The 16,752-nt window shown below is 43.7% G+C and overlaps 4 protein-coding genes across 4 annotated transcripts in view; 2 read left to right on the top strand and 2 right to left on the bottom strand.

The window, feature by feature from the left end:
• Nucleotides 1-375: 375 nt before the first annotated feature.
• On the top strand, nt 376-1,419 carry LOC126564961 (uncharacterized). Its single transcript, XM_050222091.1, has one exon. The coding sequence runs from the start codon at nt 376-378 to the stop codon at nt 1,414-1,416; it is 1,041 nt and encodes a 346-aa protein (XP_050078048.1). The 3' UTR covers nt 1,417-1,419.
• A 695-nt stretch (nt 1,420-2,114) lies between these two features.
• Nucleotides 2,115-7,725, bottom strand: LOC126564189 (uncharacterized). The gene is made up of 9 exons (XM_050221154.1): nt 7,524-7,725; nt 4,344-4,763; nt 4,124-4,275; nt 3,877-4,038; nt 3,704-3,779; nt 3,251-3,583; nt 2,983-3,174; nt 2,531-2,911; nt 2,115-2,456 (listed from the first exon to the last, which is right to left on the bottom strand). The coding sequence occupies exons 1-9, from the start codon at nt 7,716-7,718 to the stop codon at nt 2,160-2,162; spliced, it is 2,208 nt and encodes a 735-aa protein (XP_050077111.1). The 5' UTR covers nt 7,719-7,725; the 3' UTR covers nt 2,115-2,159.
• Nucleotides 7,726-12,006: 4,281 nt separating this feature from the next.
• LOC126565516 (putative defense protein Hdd11-like) overlaps nt 12,007-16,752 on the top strand; it is a 24,845-nt gene continuing 20,099 nt past the window's right edge. Inside the window, exons 1-4 of the mRNA XM_050222700.1 lie at nt 12,007-12,025; nt 13,537-13,758; nt 13,867-13,997; nt 14,348-14,516. Of these exons, the coding sequence (XP_050078657.1) occupies nt 13,551-13,758; nt 13,867-13,997; nt 14,348-14,512 (504 nt within the window). The 5' untranslated portion in view covers nt 12,007-12,025; nt 13,537-13,550 and the 3' untranslated portion in view covers nt 14,513-14,516. The remainder of the gene's footprint in view (nt 12,026-13,536; nt 13,759-13,866; nt 13,998-14,347; nt 14,517-16,752) is intronic.
• The window catches only part of LOC126560417 (uncharacterized), a 1,593-nt gene continuing 599 nt past the window's right edge, over nt 15,759-16,752 (bottom strand). The window contains exon 2 of the mRNA XM_050216376.1: nt 15,759-16,591. Within this exon, the coding sequence (XP_050072333.1) occupies nt 15,759-16,591 (833 nt within the window). The remainder of the gene's footprint in view (nt 16,592-16,752) is intronic.

The raw sequence follows: 16,752 nt of genomic DNA, 5'->3' as shown, positions 1-16,752 counted from the left end.
TTTTTCTTCCTCTCGGCAGGACCCGAAAATATTTGTTTCTGTGTTGCTTGTTTTCTATGTTCCGCCGTCCCGAATATTCAAGAGGGGTCAAGAAGGGGGTTCCTATCCCATGTTTGAACCGTTGTCATCTTCGTCACAATGGCACAATGTGCACGCGATTCCCTCGGAGACTGATCGTCATCCGTCGAAGTGCTGCCGAACGGTGCAGACACATTGCTCACTAAGCCTAGCGGATCGGTCCGTGTGCTTCGCCTATTTTTGTGTGACACGGTGTGACAGCCCCACACAGCCGATAGTGAATGTGCATTGGTTGTCACTTTGGAAGCGAATGACGCCCTCATTCGCTTAATCTTCGTTTGGAAGTAACGCAGTGAAATGTGGAAAATGAAACTGTGCGACGTTCTAGTGATCGCGATTATAGTGCTCCAATTAACGCTGGCGACCAACGCTGAACAGTATGGATCGGGCAACGTGATCGTGCGATCGTCTCAGCTGGCAGGGAAAGTGAAACGTGAAAGTGTAATAGACGATCGGTCTACCGAAAACGTCGATGATGATGACAGCAAGGCCGATTCTGCCGAAAAGGTTATCTATGACCAGCGGCAGGTCAATGGTGAAACCAACATACGGTTGAGTATTAAGAACTTTAAGCTTCAGCTGCCAGAATCGCAGCTGGAACACTTCCAAAGATCAAACATGGCGCAGTTGATTCGAAATTCTGTGTTGCGTTTGTTGGGAATTGAGATCGGTGGGCTCTCCGAGCCGGAAGCATCTTCAAGACGTCCTCCGGCAGAAATACCCTCATCTACGGAGAAACAACCCAATCAAAATGAGTCCCAAGGAGTTCCGGATGTTAGTGCCTCAATGTTGCAAGTGAATGGGGCCAATCTGCCGGCCAAGTTTTTCCTCGAGATTAGCGACTTTCTGATGAATACGAACGATAATGATGCGGTGGATGATATGCGTGTGGAGACCAACCACAACCATCAGCAGCAGCTCGAGCAGCAGCAGCAGCTGGAACAGCAGCTGCATCGGTTTCAGCAACAGCAAGCGGACCATCAGCAACCGAATGGCCAACCGTCGGAACCGCTCTACGGAACGGAAGAGATCAAGATCGAGCGGTTGGAAAATACAAGCAATGTGAGGAACCAAACGATCACCATTAGCAAGAAGCGCCATCAGGTAGGACCGTTACCGACGGATGGTAGCGCCCTAGAGACAGTTAGTAAGGAGAATCATCAGTCCACCAATACGACCCGGAATGCAACCGAATCTTCTGACCGGTTCGTTCAGACGAAGCCAATACGGCTGGAGACGGTGCGTGTGGTGACAACGAACGAACCAAAAACACTGCGCGAAAAGGTCATCTGGCAGGTACCATCGGACGTGGCTCGGGAAGCAGCTGATGGACAGTAGAGCAGGAGAAGCGCGCGGACAGGTACGGGGACAAGTGAAAGCCGTATCTTGAGATTCGACACGTTTAAAATGGATAGGAATTTGTTTAACGAGCGGACAGCAAATGATGGATCAGTTTTGAAAAATAGACAATCGTTCTGAAACTTCAAAAATTAATCAAATATTCAAATGATGCAGAAGTGGTGTAAAGCTCCAACAAAACGCTGATCAGAATTTGATAAATAAAGAAATGCTATCCTCGTGAACGATTGTAATGTTCATCACTTTTGCACGATTTTTATTACAATCATCGTATACCGATAAGCATAAATCGCTTTGGCATCCGAGCATCTTTTACTCTCCTTTACCAACCGTTTAAGTACAGTACCATTCGTATTTGCATCTGCGGCTTCTTTCCTGCAGACGACCTACCTAACTAGACAAATGTTGCCCTTTCTTACCGTTTTCTTTGCTTAAAAACTACACGGTCTTATACGGATATGACGACTATTTACAAAATTTGTGCTCTTTGATAGTGGACGGGTGGAGACACAAAACCGATGACGATAATGAAACTTACACAATAACAACAAAACACTCAGCATCGAGAAATCGAAACAATAAGAACTAGACAATACGAAAACACATTGATACTGCCCGTAACCCCGGACACGGTGGACCCGGGGTGCATCTCACAGCAGCAGTTTGCATAAAACAGCCATTTTGTAGCAGCGGAAAAAGATCTGCCCAGCGGGAAGACTCTCTTACTCCTTCTGGATCGGATCGTAAGCCGGGGTAACGGTGAACTTTTTCGAGCTGCGCTTGAATCCCGGCAAACCGTAACTTCTCGTCGATTTCGCACCACGCTCACCGTGGTGCACACCGTGACTAGTGTCACCCTTGGCACCGGACGTACCGGCGGCCACATCCTCCAGTATTTTGGACAGCGGGGCGGATGCTCCGCGCAACGATTCCGAGAAGCGACTGTGCCGTGAGATTCCACCGTGGATGTTGATCGGGTTCGTGGGATTCATGCGCCGATGTTGTGTGGGTGAGGTGGACTATTGTAGACAAGAAAATGAAGTGCGGAAAGTAAGTACATGTCCTTCCCTGCATCCTCCAAATATTTACTTACCAGTCGTTCAAAGTGCGCGAAATGAGGTCCGGCATGGTGTGAAGAGTAGTGGAACTGATTTTCACTAGTATTAGCCGACAAGCTTAGATAAAGTGCTTCCAACTCCTGGATCGTGGGTCTATGATCTCGCTGATGGTAGTTGTGTCTCGGGGACCAGGTATTCTGATTTCCTTTAGAGGCCGAATTTAGCAAATAATCACCCCGCAACCCACCGGTTGTGTCGTTGTTGTGGTGAAGAGATGTTAGCTCCTGCATGAGATTTTTGCTCATCGAATGACCATCGGTAGTGTGCAGCGTTCGGTTGTAGTCGCGGGCAATCTTGATGTCGTGCTTCCAGAACTGTTTCTGATCTTTAGGTACTACCGGTGCTACCTCTTTGATCTGTTGAAAGTCGGAGCAGAAAGCGAAATTAAATTCGGTTCTCTGAAGGATGGAAGCAATGGAACACTTACGATCAAGAATATTACACCGGCCAGATAGATACAGAAAATGTTGAGCAACGTCAAGGACATGCTCATGCATCCGAGGGTGAACAGTTCGATTCCCTGATTTTCGGAGTAGATTTGTGTTTTGATCAGAGTTCCGTAGCGAGATTCTTCCGATCCAAACAGGAAGTAGAGACACGATAAAGCCCACAGTACGCCCTGGAATAGAAATTAATACCATATTAAATCCCGGACTTCACATACATCGCGTGGATTCTCTTCATCGTTTTCATACCGCATTTACTGCCGGCGGAAGCAGCGATGCCGAGATAGCAACACCGACGAGGGAACCAATGTTTTCGCCCAAAATCGCAATCGCAACGGCTGCCCCGGATGGTAGCGCAATCGCAATACCGACCAGCAGCGAATGTGTTTCGCAACGGGCCAACATTTCGTGCGTAATGCCCTCGCCAACACTGTACCGATCGTCAATGCTGCACACGATCAAGCCAAAGATGAAGCCCACCGTAACGGTCAGCATAATGCCGATAATTTCATTTTTCAAACCAATCAGCTGGAGAGTTCGTTCTTTGACTACCGTTCCGAAAATAACCGCAATAATCGGACCCTGGAATGAAATAGGTAACAAAATTTAAATTCAACTAACTTTAAGCGCCCTCTAGATGTGAAGGGGTTAAATATTTTCCACGAATAAAGCGCCATCTATACGTCAAACGCTGACACTTACCATCAACGGAGAAATCAGCATACTGGCGATGAGGAAAACGGAACTGTCCTCAACCAATCCGAATGCAGCCAAAATGCTATTGAATTGGAAAAAAAGTAAAAAACGGAACAAAAGAAAAACATTTACCTCGAGCTGCGGGTGTGATTCATACAAAACATTTTTATCGCACATACCTGGCAACCGCAAGCATCGATACGAAATCGAACGACACTTGTGCATCGTGCTTTACTTCCTCCACGATCTGTGCCACGTTTAGCCGTGCGCGGACGGTCGATAGGAAGGTGTTCCACGCGCCACCCTCGGCGTTTCGGTTCGCTTCACCAGGTGCACCATCCCTGATAGGAAGGGGAAGTGTATCGCTCAATATCACCCAAACCGTCTTCGAATGTCTGTTTGCCTCCTAGCACCCGATATACTTACTCTTCCGTTTCTTCAGGAGCCTCCGGTGGTTGACTGTAGAGCGTGCATGACGTGATCGAGATGGTCGAATTGAACCGTTGACCAACGCCCCACGAGCTGAGCATATAGATGATATCGTCACCAATCGGGCCCGATTCGATCGAAAACATGATCTGTAAAAAAAATTAAATTAAGAGTTTGGGCATGGGTTCATCAAAATGTTGGTACCGAGCACACTTACATGAAATCCGTTTCCTTTATCGGTTTCGATCCAAGCGGCAGTGTGGATGCGTTTTTCCGAGATAATTGTTTTCAATATCTCTTCCATCGAGGATTCACCGGTAAGGGTTAGCTTTTCGGCCGCTTCCTCACGTGCCGTCTTCTCTTTCCGTGCCGAACCGATAAGATCCTTAAAGCCATCCCACGACTTACGCAAAGCGGACGCCCGATCGAACGGTTCCGCCAGGAAGTTGGATTTTTTCTCCTTTCCCTTATCACCATCTTCGCCGGCATCCTTACCCTCGTCGTCCTTCGTATCGGCCACTTGGGTCGCTATCTCTTCACCATCCTGATCGATAAACTTGATCGTTGGTGGGCCGCCCGGTTCCGCTTTCTTACCCTCATCTTCGGACGCTTTTATTATGTTGCTGGATCTTGGAATCTGTAGACAAAATGGCACGATTTTTTGCCACACAAGTGAAAAGATCGTTGGAATTGGGAATTGGCAAAAATAGATTATAAATTGTTTTCCAACTGAATCATGCTCTCGAACCTCACTGGCTGGAATAGAGCGATCGAGGTGTTTATTTAGAACTGCGTAGCGTCTGCGATCGTGTTAGAGTAAATGTGCTTCTTAGTTTACAAAACAACCGTGACAACCGTCGTCTACGCTTTTCCCCATACTACCCCAGGCGCGCGAATAGAAAACCGCCGTTTGAGAGAACTTATTTTCGAGAAGTTATTTTTAAAAAAACACTAACACACTCATAATCTAATCTTCCTTATGCAGCTCTAGTGTGGACTGTCTTGGAGAATTGTAAAAGAAAGTAAAGCACGTGATGACGCTACTACCTCCGGATGTGGAGGTCGGGTTTTTCGCCATGTTCTTTAAATAGTGTGAACATTTCTTAATCATCCTCTTTCGTCGATGATCGACTGCATGACCGTTGGGTGGTGCTTCAAGTGCAAATGGGTTTAAAGTATCGCACTTGGATTAAATCCAACGAGTGACAAGCTTTTCAAAACAAAAATTGTCAAACAAGCCGCGTTTCGAACGGATTTTTGCTGACAAAAGCAGATGGGCGCGTTGATGGAAATGTATGTAAGTACGTTGTGTAGTACACAGGGGTTTCCAAACTTGTTGGTCGCCGTAAAATTAGCTTCGTTTAATTTTGTAGGATGACCTAGACAAATGAATGCTATCACAACTTCACTATGTTATTGCAATCAGTAAACTATTTTTAAAAATTCGGCTTGCAAAGATTCATATGTTTAAATAAGAGATAGGAGACTCGAAATGGGAACTACCTGGTATCGATTCCTTGTTCGGAATCGGTTTTGATTCCGATTCAGTGTTCGGAATTGTTTCTGGTTCCGGGACCAATCCCGGAACCGATTTCCAAAACTAATTCCAAAATCGACTTCGGAATCAATTCCAGAACAGATTGCGGTTTGATAACCGATTCCGTTTCTTAGTACTGTTTCCGATTCCGCATCCAATTTCAATTTCAATTGACCCACAAGTTTTTGAGTTTTGTTAAATTTGAGCCTCAGAGATAATTCAATCGCTCCTGCAACTTACATGATCAAGTTTAAAAGTTCTAACAAGTCTTCTTACAAATGCCTTACAGTGTTCAGGTTAGAGACAAATGAGGTTGAAGCAAACTGTATAGGATTCCAAAAACTGTCTTCAATCTTTTGTACATTTCCGCCACTCAGAATAAGCCATGTTTTTGGAGATACCTGCTTGTAGTGCATTCTTATTTAAGGAAGTACACCACCGTTCCTGTGCACCGGGCCGTCCGCGAATACTGCTGCTTATCAAAGAAATTATCTCTTCGCTCACTGTATTTGACCCAACCAACATGGCTGAGCGATGCAGAGGAACTAGCGGATAGGAAGGTAACACTCTAATCGAAAAGCAAACAGTTAACACTCATCCCCTGGACAATGTTGTCGGGGCGGGTAAATCATTTTGCTGAATGTTTGACGCACCTTCAGTTTGTTATTATTAACTGAGGATGTTGTTCTGTTCTCACTTTAATTTTTGAGGTTAATTCTTTAGGGCAAATAAAAGCTTATTTTATGCGCTACCTAAAAGTGATTAAAAATTTAAATCGATAAACATTTCTACTCTTGAATGCAGCGTTCTTTTAAAAGGTACCGCCCAAATTATCATAAGCGAAGGTCACCTGCATGTTTGTCGCTTCGGAAGCAAGTCACAAATTGCACCCTACTACCATAATTCACTAGTTTTTTCTTCTCCGTTTGTGTGTTCTATTCCCCGTGGTGCAATGCATTTCGTTTCACTTGTACAAACAGTGGCTGGCTCTAGGTCAGAAAGACGAATATTGAGCTGAAATAAAACAAAAACCACAAACTGTCGACTGTGGTCGATATTTACGGCAGGAAACCGGGTGTCGGAACGTAAGTACCTTTAATCAGCAAGAAAAACATTAAGCTGATTGACGTTGTAATGGAGGAAAAGCCCGATACTTTCCACAACGTGTCACCCTCCCAAAAAAGCTTCGTTTGTCGGACAGATTGGTTTTCTCTTTGGTAAATTTTTATCATCCACCATGATCGGAAGAAGACGGCTGCAGTATAAAGCGTTCGCGTTGTTTTATCACACCACACATTTCGGCTTCGCTGCTTCTTTCTTTTGAAGTGCAACGGACCAACAAGTGCGCCATTGAACTGCTAACTAAACTGCCATTCATTTCGTATCGAAAGGAAGTCACCATATGGATATATCCGCTAGCAAGGCTTGAGGGGTATTGCCGCTTATGCCATTTTCAGCCATGCTGGATTTTATTGGACAAGAAGACGCCATCGTTTAGCTAACTTTAAACTCTAATTACAAGTGTGCGTTACATCTCAATCTCATTACATCTCATACAGGGAGATCATGATCATGCCTTCTTGTTTGTGGCAAGCACGAGGTGCAAACACCTCATGCGATGAACCTTGATAACGCACACCACACCAGGGTGATTTGCTCCCTATCTGGCCGGGATGCAAATTGCTGATAGGTGTAGCAGATAGTGCCAGACGGAATCGGAATCGATTGTTCCGATCCGGCGACACCATGTTGATTGCTACCCCATAATGGATAGGTTAGGTTTGGACAGGCGTGGGGCATCACGTCACGTTATCCTTCTCTTTTTTTTTTTTTTGTTGGCCAACATGCAATCCTTCTTACCTTTGATGTAGCTTTTTTGGGCTGTGGCGTTACGAAGGGTTCCATTTCCTCCGATTTGCCGGACGGTCGCTCGGAATCCTTTTCATCCTCGGTTGTAACAGACGTCGTTTTCGCTAGCTGTTCCTGCTCCTTGCGCCGAAGCTCCCGCTCATAACGCGCCGATGGAATGTGCACCACAAACAGTATACCGGCCATTTTTTTTTTTTGAGGGCTTAACTTTCACACATCGATCACAAAAATTCAACTATTATAGGAATACTGTTATCACATCGGTTTGAAACACGTTTCAGCTTTCACAGGCCCGATTGAGAGTTGCTATAAATGTCGGTTCTACTTAAATAAGCACTGTTTCTCTATCGGCGTCTTTCTTTCCGGCCAGCACGCCTTCACAGTCCTTCGAGGAGCCCTAGACAAACGCGCACAGCATTACACAGATAAGGACAATACACCACTACTACCAGCTGTGATCGAAGAAAGCCTGCACCGGAAAGGAGAATAGATTCATACACACGATTACTTGCGGTCGATAACTTCTTTCGGCATACACAGCACGCCACGGCTACCGCGGCTGCTTGCAGACGATGTAAATATAGCTTCTGGCACACCACACAATGTTTCGAAAATGCTGAAATCGTAACATTGTACACCGCCTTGCGCAACGCTGCTCCAAATATCTGTCTGTACTTTCCAACCCCCTACTTACCAGCGTCCAGTGGATCAACCACGATGCTCGGAGTAAGCTTGCTGAGGAGCGACGCTTATGACTGTTCCGAAACCGACTGCATCCGATGCCGGACCTTACGCGACTGCCCTATCGATACCGGAATGAACCCGCGCGATGCCGGCACTTGTGCACGAACGCCTATCGTGGCACATGGCGCGGTATACGGTGGAGGATGGCGTATGCTTTCCTTTCGTTCGGTTGCTTGGCGTTACAAACATGTGGTCACGATTGGTGCGGTATGATCATTGTCATGGTAACGACAACACAGACAGAAGGCAGCTGTAACCTTCTAGGGAGAATATGAGAACCCGATGTGATACGGTCTAATTTCGGTTCTGGGTATTGATTTGTGTTTGTGAGACCATTTAGGGCAGGGCCCTCCAAACTGAACTGAGAACTGTACGGCCTGGTGGTTTTACTGTTGCCGGGAAGCTCACCATGATATATAAAAAAGTTGAGTTCATAAAATTATAAGTATTCTGTCTTAACTTCACATAAGTCTTTCCATATAAATCAGATAATTGTTTCTGATAAGTTATTTGATATTTGCAGGCTACTCGAATAGCTTTTTTAATTTTCACTCGAATTTTTACAGTTCGATAATTCATTTAAAATGTACTACAGGCAACAAGAAGCGTATTTGTTTTATCAGAACCATAAAATATCGATCATCAGTGGAGAAATTTGAACCGATGATCGTTGAACTGTATTTTTCCAGTAACTTTTCTGATATTTTTCTACAATATTTCTTCAGCTAATGCATTATGATGCACGTTTAATTTTGAAATAAGAAGGATTAGTTAACAATAATCAAATAATAATTGCCTTAACTCTTTATAAAGTTTGACGGAATACTGAGTAGGCCTCGGCCTCGGCCTAATTTTGATGCCGGGTCAAGTATGGTTGATTTGGATCGGTATTGCCTAAGGGTGCCAGCCTACCAGACGATCGTTTTATTCACACAAACTCTTTTGGTTTTATGAAGATATTATACACATGATTTATTGTATATATTTATTGTTCATATGTATATGAAAACTTTTTATCTGAATGTCAATTACTAGTATTAAGAAAGGCGAAAACTATCAATTTAATGTAATAGTTAAAACGATTGATTTGATATGCTATGGTGAAGCTGAAAAGTGGTCGGTCTAGTGTAACTTCTCTCTTTGCTAACTGTTTCTCGTCGCTCACATTTCATACGCATCAGCAAAGCTGCAACATAATCTGAGCCAAATGGGGTTGACCTAAAAGTATTTAGGTTAAAAGAATTTTTTTTTAAATATATTAAAAACAGTTTAATATTTATTTGTAGGATATTGATTATATTGACGATAATATTTGTTTTTTACAATAATAACTGTATAAAAACGTACTGCAAGAACTCCTTGAACTAAAAATATTTCTTACATCCCATAAGAACATTTTAAATCTTATTCTCATCATCCAACCATGCCAAACGTAAGGCTCATATAACGAATGCCTTCAGACATTCTTCAACTATAGCGAATGGCTTAATATACAATTATAAAAGGGCAAAATTTATCATCGACGTACCTCATACTTTCCTTGTGACCTACAACTCTATGCTTCAAAACGAAATTCGCCCAATCGATAAACACAACAAAAGCAGTAAAGTGGAGTTAAAAAGGCGCTGCGAATGCGAATGAATCAGACGCGCTAATTACCTTATCGGTGCATCGATCAACGCTGCAAAAGCTCTCGTACGCATATCCATTACGTCATACGCATCAGAGCGAAGGCACGGCTCACGACAATCGTTCTCGCAAGTTAAGCCAGCAAAAGCAAAGCAAAAAATACATTTTCGGCCAACAACGATCTCTCTTCTCAACCGCAACACAGACAACACGGGCAAAATGCGTGCAAAGACGGTGGTGGGAGGGGTAACTCTTGCTCTCGTGCTGGGCGGCGAGTTGCGAACAAAAGCTTCGGACCGCACGGCCAATCGTTTCAATAAGCGTTTTGAGTTCGATTCGAGAGGATCAATTCAGCCCAGTGTGTCCAGTGTGCCGTTCTCGTGGTATCACCCTCAGCAACACAGTGTTTAATTACTCCGGATATCCATCCAGCAGCATCAGGTAAGTGTCAGGCCGGAAGACGCATGCGGTTTAGTGAAGCGTAGTGGATTTTGCTAGTGAGCGTACATTGATCGAGCATGTAATGGCGTGGGCAAAAGCTTCCGCCCCAAAATTGGAAAGATAGAAAAAGAATTTGAAGATGTGCTGCGAGGTGGCCTCGTGTGGGTTGTCCGTTAATGAGCCATTTTATTTGCAAAAGTTGCTTATTTCTTGCATGTGTTTGTGCTGTGGTTGCAACGGGAAGCCATTATCTAAAGTGATGTTAAAAAATGGAGATGGTTAATTTTTTTATTCGTAGTTCCTATGCACAATCGCATGGAACGAAGAGTCGTTGCATTTACTTGTGATCTATCTATAATTGCGTGGTTGTTACAAGATTTGCGCAACGACCGATCGAGAGAGAGATCGTGATCATGTAACGATTTCCTTCGTTGCTACTAAACTGCTAGAACTGTAAAATAAGCGGAGTTGAGCTGAGTAAGCCGCTTATCTTGCCTTTAATCGGAGGGAAATAAACCACCATTGTGGAGGTTTCCTCTATTATATCGGACGACGCTACATCAGGTGGGAATAGTAGATTGCTGATTCACTGCAAAAACTTATAGAACTTATAGAATTAGAGTACATTAATAGATTTTAATAAAATTAATTTCTGACAACCTTTTTAATTGCAACAAATCGTATGATATTTTTTCCTTTGTCATTTGTCCTTCGCCGAGCCGAGCCTCGCGGATCAGGAAATAAGTTGAAATGCGAAATGGATTTAGCATGTAAAACAGTAAAAAAAGCGCAAACCTATACTTCCTTGTCGCAATAATGCTGCAACAAACTCTGGAAGGCTATACCGACACCATCGATACTCCATTTTATTTTGCGGGCAATGACTGTACAGCTTTATGCAGAGTGGCCCGACCGGGCCGGGAGATTAGATTCAAAGCAGTTAGCCTTCGTAGGATATACATATAGTCTTACAAAAGGAGTACAAAAAAAAGTTGCTGTCTGGAAGGTGTTTTTTTTTGTCTTCAATTTCAATGCTTTCGGGGCAACACAGCATGTGGAGGCACGACCGGTCGAGCGTTAGAGTAAAGGCGCCGAAATTAGCTTTGGTTCCTACGCGCGATCGCTGTCTGCCCTCCCAAGTCCCATAGGTTATACATAATTTGAAGGATTTTCGCTTCGAAGGATGCTGACCATAAAATTTGGAAGCGTTCATCTTCAGTGTCATTGCAAACACTGACGAAAACCAGTTCATTGCCTTACTATTTGGTGGATAGATTTAACACTCAACACTCGGCAGGCCAGAGGCGAAGGAAAGCAGGATGAACAAACGGTGGAACGGGCTCGTATGATGAATTGGACACACTAAAACAAATCTTCCATTCTAGAGAGTTCCTCTGGGGAGTTTTTTTTATCTTCATCACAAACAAGCTTAAACGTCTGGCATAGTACCCGGTACTGTAAAATTGATACCAACGTTTAGTAAAAAAAACTGTCAGTCTCATCGATCGTTTTATTGGGTAAAATCCACACCGAAAAGTAAAACCAGTTTTACTTAAGCTCGTTTTGATTGTGAGGATTTTTTGGTCTGTTTGCTTTTAAGTAGGGGTAGGGCAGCCTAGCATATTCGCAAACGAACCACAACGATTTATCTTCGTGTACGCTCTTCGTAAGCTGGCGTAGTAAGTATACCGAAATGGTGAATGACCCGGTGCTGTGGAGGTGCCTACGCTGAAGTATAGGTCCGTTTCAAGGCCTTCCTAAAATTGCTACGTCTTGCCGGTTGGCGCCATCTTACGCACGCACAAGCGAGTTGAAGCGAGAAGAACAGAACCCCCCAGACTAGAGAGGAGAACTTGATTGATTTCTAGGTTCTCGATTGATGGGGGGATTTTTTTTGCAGCCCGTCTTGTGCCTGATGAGAACGGAAACGTTCAAGAACGCAGAGGGTTCGATCTTTTAGAAACAGAAAGAACATAGCTTCACAGTATGACCCGACCGCCATCAACCAAACACTAGCGGTTCCCGCGGCTCTGCAGAGAGCTTGAGATTATGCAGTCACATTTGGACAGCATTGACCCAAAAGTCACAACCAGTTGAGATGCTGTCCGTTCGAGCTGCCAGACTTGACACGGCAGCGAAGGCGGTGGAACGCTGCTCCACACGCTGCAGACTTCGTCGCCGTTATGCTAATTTGTACGTCCCACATAATTACAGTCCAAACCGGTTGACAGGTTCACAGGCCCCAAACAAGTGTTGTATAGGTTTGATATGGCTGGTTAAGCACTGGCTGCGATATCTCCTCCCAACCACCCTCTGAGTACACATTACTTTCGATTTTTACTCACTGATTAATGTACTTCCCGCAAGTTCAAATGTGAGTGGTCCGAATTCTGGTAGAAGTACAATAAAAGTGAATTGATATCTAGCAACAAATTTTCCCCGGCGGTAACTAACTGATCGCCGTATAATCAACTTCCTCTAAAATGGCCACAAGGCCATGCGAAGGTGGATATCCGCACGGATGTCAGCAAAGAAAATCCGTTCACATTACGTTTGCACCCACACACACACACACGTGCTTTGATTATCATGGTTAAAGAAGATCGATACGACCTTACGCAGTTTTAATGATTCGGTGTAATTTAGATCGTTAGTCGAAATGCCAGAGAGGGCATTTGAACGGAATTCTGCTACCTGTTAAATTACAACTAATGGAGTAATTTTGCTCCTAATAGCAATCACATTAGACTTGTTCCGAAGCGAGTAATAAAATGGAAAAATAGTGTTGTCAGCAATGTCCGAAGATATTATCGGTAAAATGGCCACTTTCAGTTGGCCTTAAAAATGTGGTTCATCTTCTGTATCTTTCCTAGCTTTTTATCAATTTAACTTTAAATGTTGGAAAGTGGTTGGTTTAACGAAACAACCTTGTTGTAGTTTGTAACAACTCTTCGAAGATCAGCTCACTAAAAGTGTTTTGGCTGCTAGCTCATAGTTCCAAATGAGCTACAAATACAGGAATATTTAAAAAAAACAGATATTGTTACAATAGAACTACAATTTAATTTAATGACATGGCTGGTGAAATTTACGGCTGCTCAATAAATAATGACCGTTACAAACAACCAACGCTCATTTACACATAGTATCTTCGTATTAGTAACCTCCGTTCCCAACTTATTACCGACAGCTATAATACTCAAAATGGCTTACCGTTTCGCGTGCGTCCTGCTGACCGTGGCCCTGTGTGCCGTTCCGGCGCTCAGCTTTTCCGCCGGTGCCCCGAACGGTGCCTGCGGTGACATGATCCCGCAGCATCACACCGATCCACAAAAGTCGGCTGCCCCGTACCAGATCATCCTCTCGAAGAAGCAGATTCGAGCTGGCGAAGGTGTCACGATCACTGTGCAAGGTAAGGTAGAAGCGGGAAATTCGGAATCGAATAAACATGAGAAACAAACGGCATGTGTTGTATATGATACTTACGTTTCACGTCCTTTCACCTGAATCTCTCCGGTAGGTAACAGCGCCAAGGACACGATCAAGGGACTGCTCTGCCAAGCGCGCGTAGGTGAGACACCGGTCGGTGCATTCGATGTGCCGCCGAACAACAACTACATCCAGAAGCTGGACTGCGGCAATTCTAAGGCGGTAAGTGTAAAAACACGAAGCGATGGCATTCTAACGGCGGAAACAAGTGTGGAAACAGTCGATTTGTACAAGCGCACTGTAGTAACGGCACGTTGTCGTGATTGTGCCCATGAATAGCCGCGAGGTTTCTAATGGATATTAATTAGACGCGAAATGGGGCTCGTTGTTCTAACTGGTTCTGATTACCATAGCATGAAACCGTATATGAGCTACGGTTACAGATGACTTTGTACGCCGTCCGGGGGAACTTTGAGATAATTTAAAATTGTAACTGCCATCACATCTTACAGTAGAGTAAGGTTTTAATGTTGTCCATCTTTTCTCATTTTCTTTCCACCTAATATTTACAGTCGGCCATTACACACAAGAAGATTGAAAACCCACCGAACGCCATCACCTTCAACTGGATCGCACCGAAGGGACTTAGCGAGCAGGCACGTGTCTACTGCACGATCGCTCTCAACGGAGGTACCTTCTGGGTGAAGCACTCGTCCGACTTCCTGAAGGTGAACTAAGGCGGTACTATACCTACGTGGAAAGCTTGGTGAGTCCCGGTGACTTACCGCTTAAAATTGGGCGCAGTATTAAGAGACCTAAGAGTTTTTTTTTCCATGAGGAGGAGGATATTCTAGAGTCTTTTTGTTTTTTTTACCCAACCGGACAATTATTAACTTACGTTTACCAACCCGTTTTACCTGAATTGACAATAAATACGACCATCGACTATGATAAACTGTAAAGGATATGCGTTTTTCTTCTTCTTTTGCTTGGCTTTATAACCTCCGAAGGTCATGGCGACTGTCTAATGACTTACTAGATACCACGTAGTTGGATCGTCTGTCCTCGCCCGCAGTTATCTCTATTTTCTATCCGAAAGCACAAGATTGGTCAGCATTTTACGTTCATAGTCTACACTAATTGTTGACACTACGCATCAGACGTTAGGAATCTTTCGGAATATTCAATCCCTAGGAAGTTTGGAATCGCATTGAAGGATTCGAATCGATTGAGATCCGATACGATTCGGATTCCATTGGTATTCGATCCGATTTGGATTCTTTAGGGATTCGGCATTGCGGAATTATGGTATTTACTCGCGGATGCTGAACCGTTGAAAGCCTTTTTTTTAATTAACCACCGTTGACCGAAAACTACTTTGTATCAAATTTGATTTCCAGAACAGATTCGATGTCTAGTTTAATGTAAATAATTCAGATTGCAGATTTTGACTATTCTAGGAATCTGATCGCAAATGTTTGAAGGGACGAAAAATGTCTTTAGGATATATGTAGTATAATTGAAAATAGTTTCTCGTTCCCGTTTTTTTTATGAATGCCAAAATGTTTCTCTAATGTCTAAAGTCTAAAGTTCTAAAATTATGTAAAGTTTTACGTTCTAATTTTTTATCTCAGTTTTAATAAAAAGGGTAGATCTATTTGATTTCAGAATCAAGGCTACTAAAACGTCCGTCGATATTTGGAAGTGTTTCTACAACACTCATCGTTGTACTTTATTTGTTGTGATGTTTAATAAATTCGTGAAAAATTACATCAATATTAGTCTTTTTGAAAAACATGCATAGAAAAGGGATATTCTCCCATTGTACATTGGAACGTTGCATTCTCCACGCTCACTCCAGGAAATCCGTTTGTTTGATGGTCTTTCTTGTGCAGAAATGTGCCATCTTATGGCATGTATAAGATATTTAACTCTAAATTTTAATACATTCTTATAAAAAGTCCCCTAAATGTAAGAAAAGTATTATTTGTCCTGCATAAAACACACGGAAAGGTACCCATTTTCGTGATACAATACATCAAACTCATCATCCAGATTGGGATTGCGCAGCGGTACCGGATGACGGAATGGATTGACCGCGTTGCGAACCACGTACGCGATTGTTCCATCTTGCGCATTATCTGTCGATAACAGCTCCACAATGCAAGCATCTTCGCTAGCTTCCTGGAGCGTGTAAGATGTAAATGCGAAGGGAACGTTTGGAATGGCTAGTACTTTTAGTATCGTTTTATTCCACGTATGGTTCGGTGTACCGATAAACTCAGTAAATCCACAATTGAAAGCTATGACAAGATGCGGTTTGGGCAGATTAACGGCTTCTGGTAGCCTGTGGTAAAGGTAGTGGTACGATTCGATCTCCACCCTACGATTGCCTGCAAAATGCGCAACGCCCTTATGCCCTTTTTCCACCATTGGGCCGATAAAGCACAATCGAAGATGTTTCAAATTTGGCATAAAGGCAAAAAATGCCGCTTGTGTGACGGTGTTAAAGAGCAGAAGCTCTTTCTCGGCCCCAAGTATGAAAATATTCAACTTAGCTCCTACATCCTCCAACAGACGAACCTTTTGCAAAACGTACAGGATTGTACCGACGTGGGAAAACATCCCGGCTATCTTGAGCTCCTCCATCTGTTGCCCCAGCTCGTGGCCGGGTTCTGTGTCCCAATTTTGGAAGTCTTTCAGCAGCATTGCACTTGCCAGCGCGAATGTATCTTTCGGGAACGGTTTCTGCAACATTTCATGATCGTTAAAATGCATGTTAGGATACACGTTTTCCGGCATTGTAACAGGACGGCCTGGAAGAAAAAGGAGCAACAACAGCCAGCATGTAGCAAAATCCTTAAGTCAACCGTCCCATATAGAGATTTGTTCTCTGGAACACACACACACAAACAATTCCGATTCCATCCGGAACTGTCCGGAACCACTTCCACCTTTTTTTCTTTCTATTTTTCCC

This window comes from Anopheles maculipalpis, chromosome 3RL (genome assembly GCF_943734695.1).
Source record: "Anopheles maculipalpis chromosome 3RL, idAnoMacuDA_375_x, whole genome shotgun sequence".
In the NCBI taxonomy this organism is placed as follows: domain Eukaryota; kingdom Metazoa; phylum Arthropoda; class Insecta; order Diptera; family Culicidae; genus Anopheles; species Anopheles maculipalpis.
This window is presented reverse-complemented; position numbering and strand designations above follow the sequence as displayed.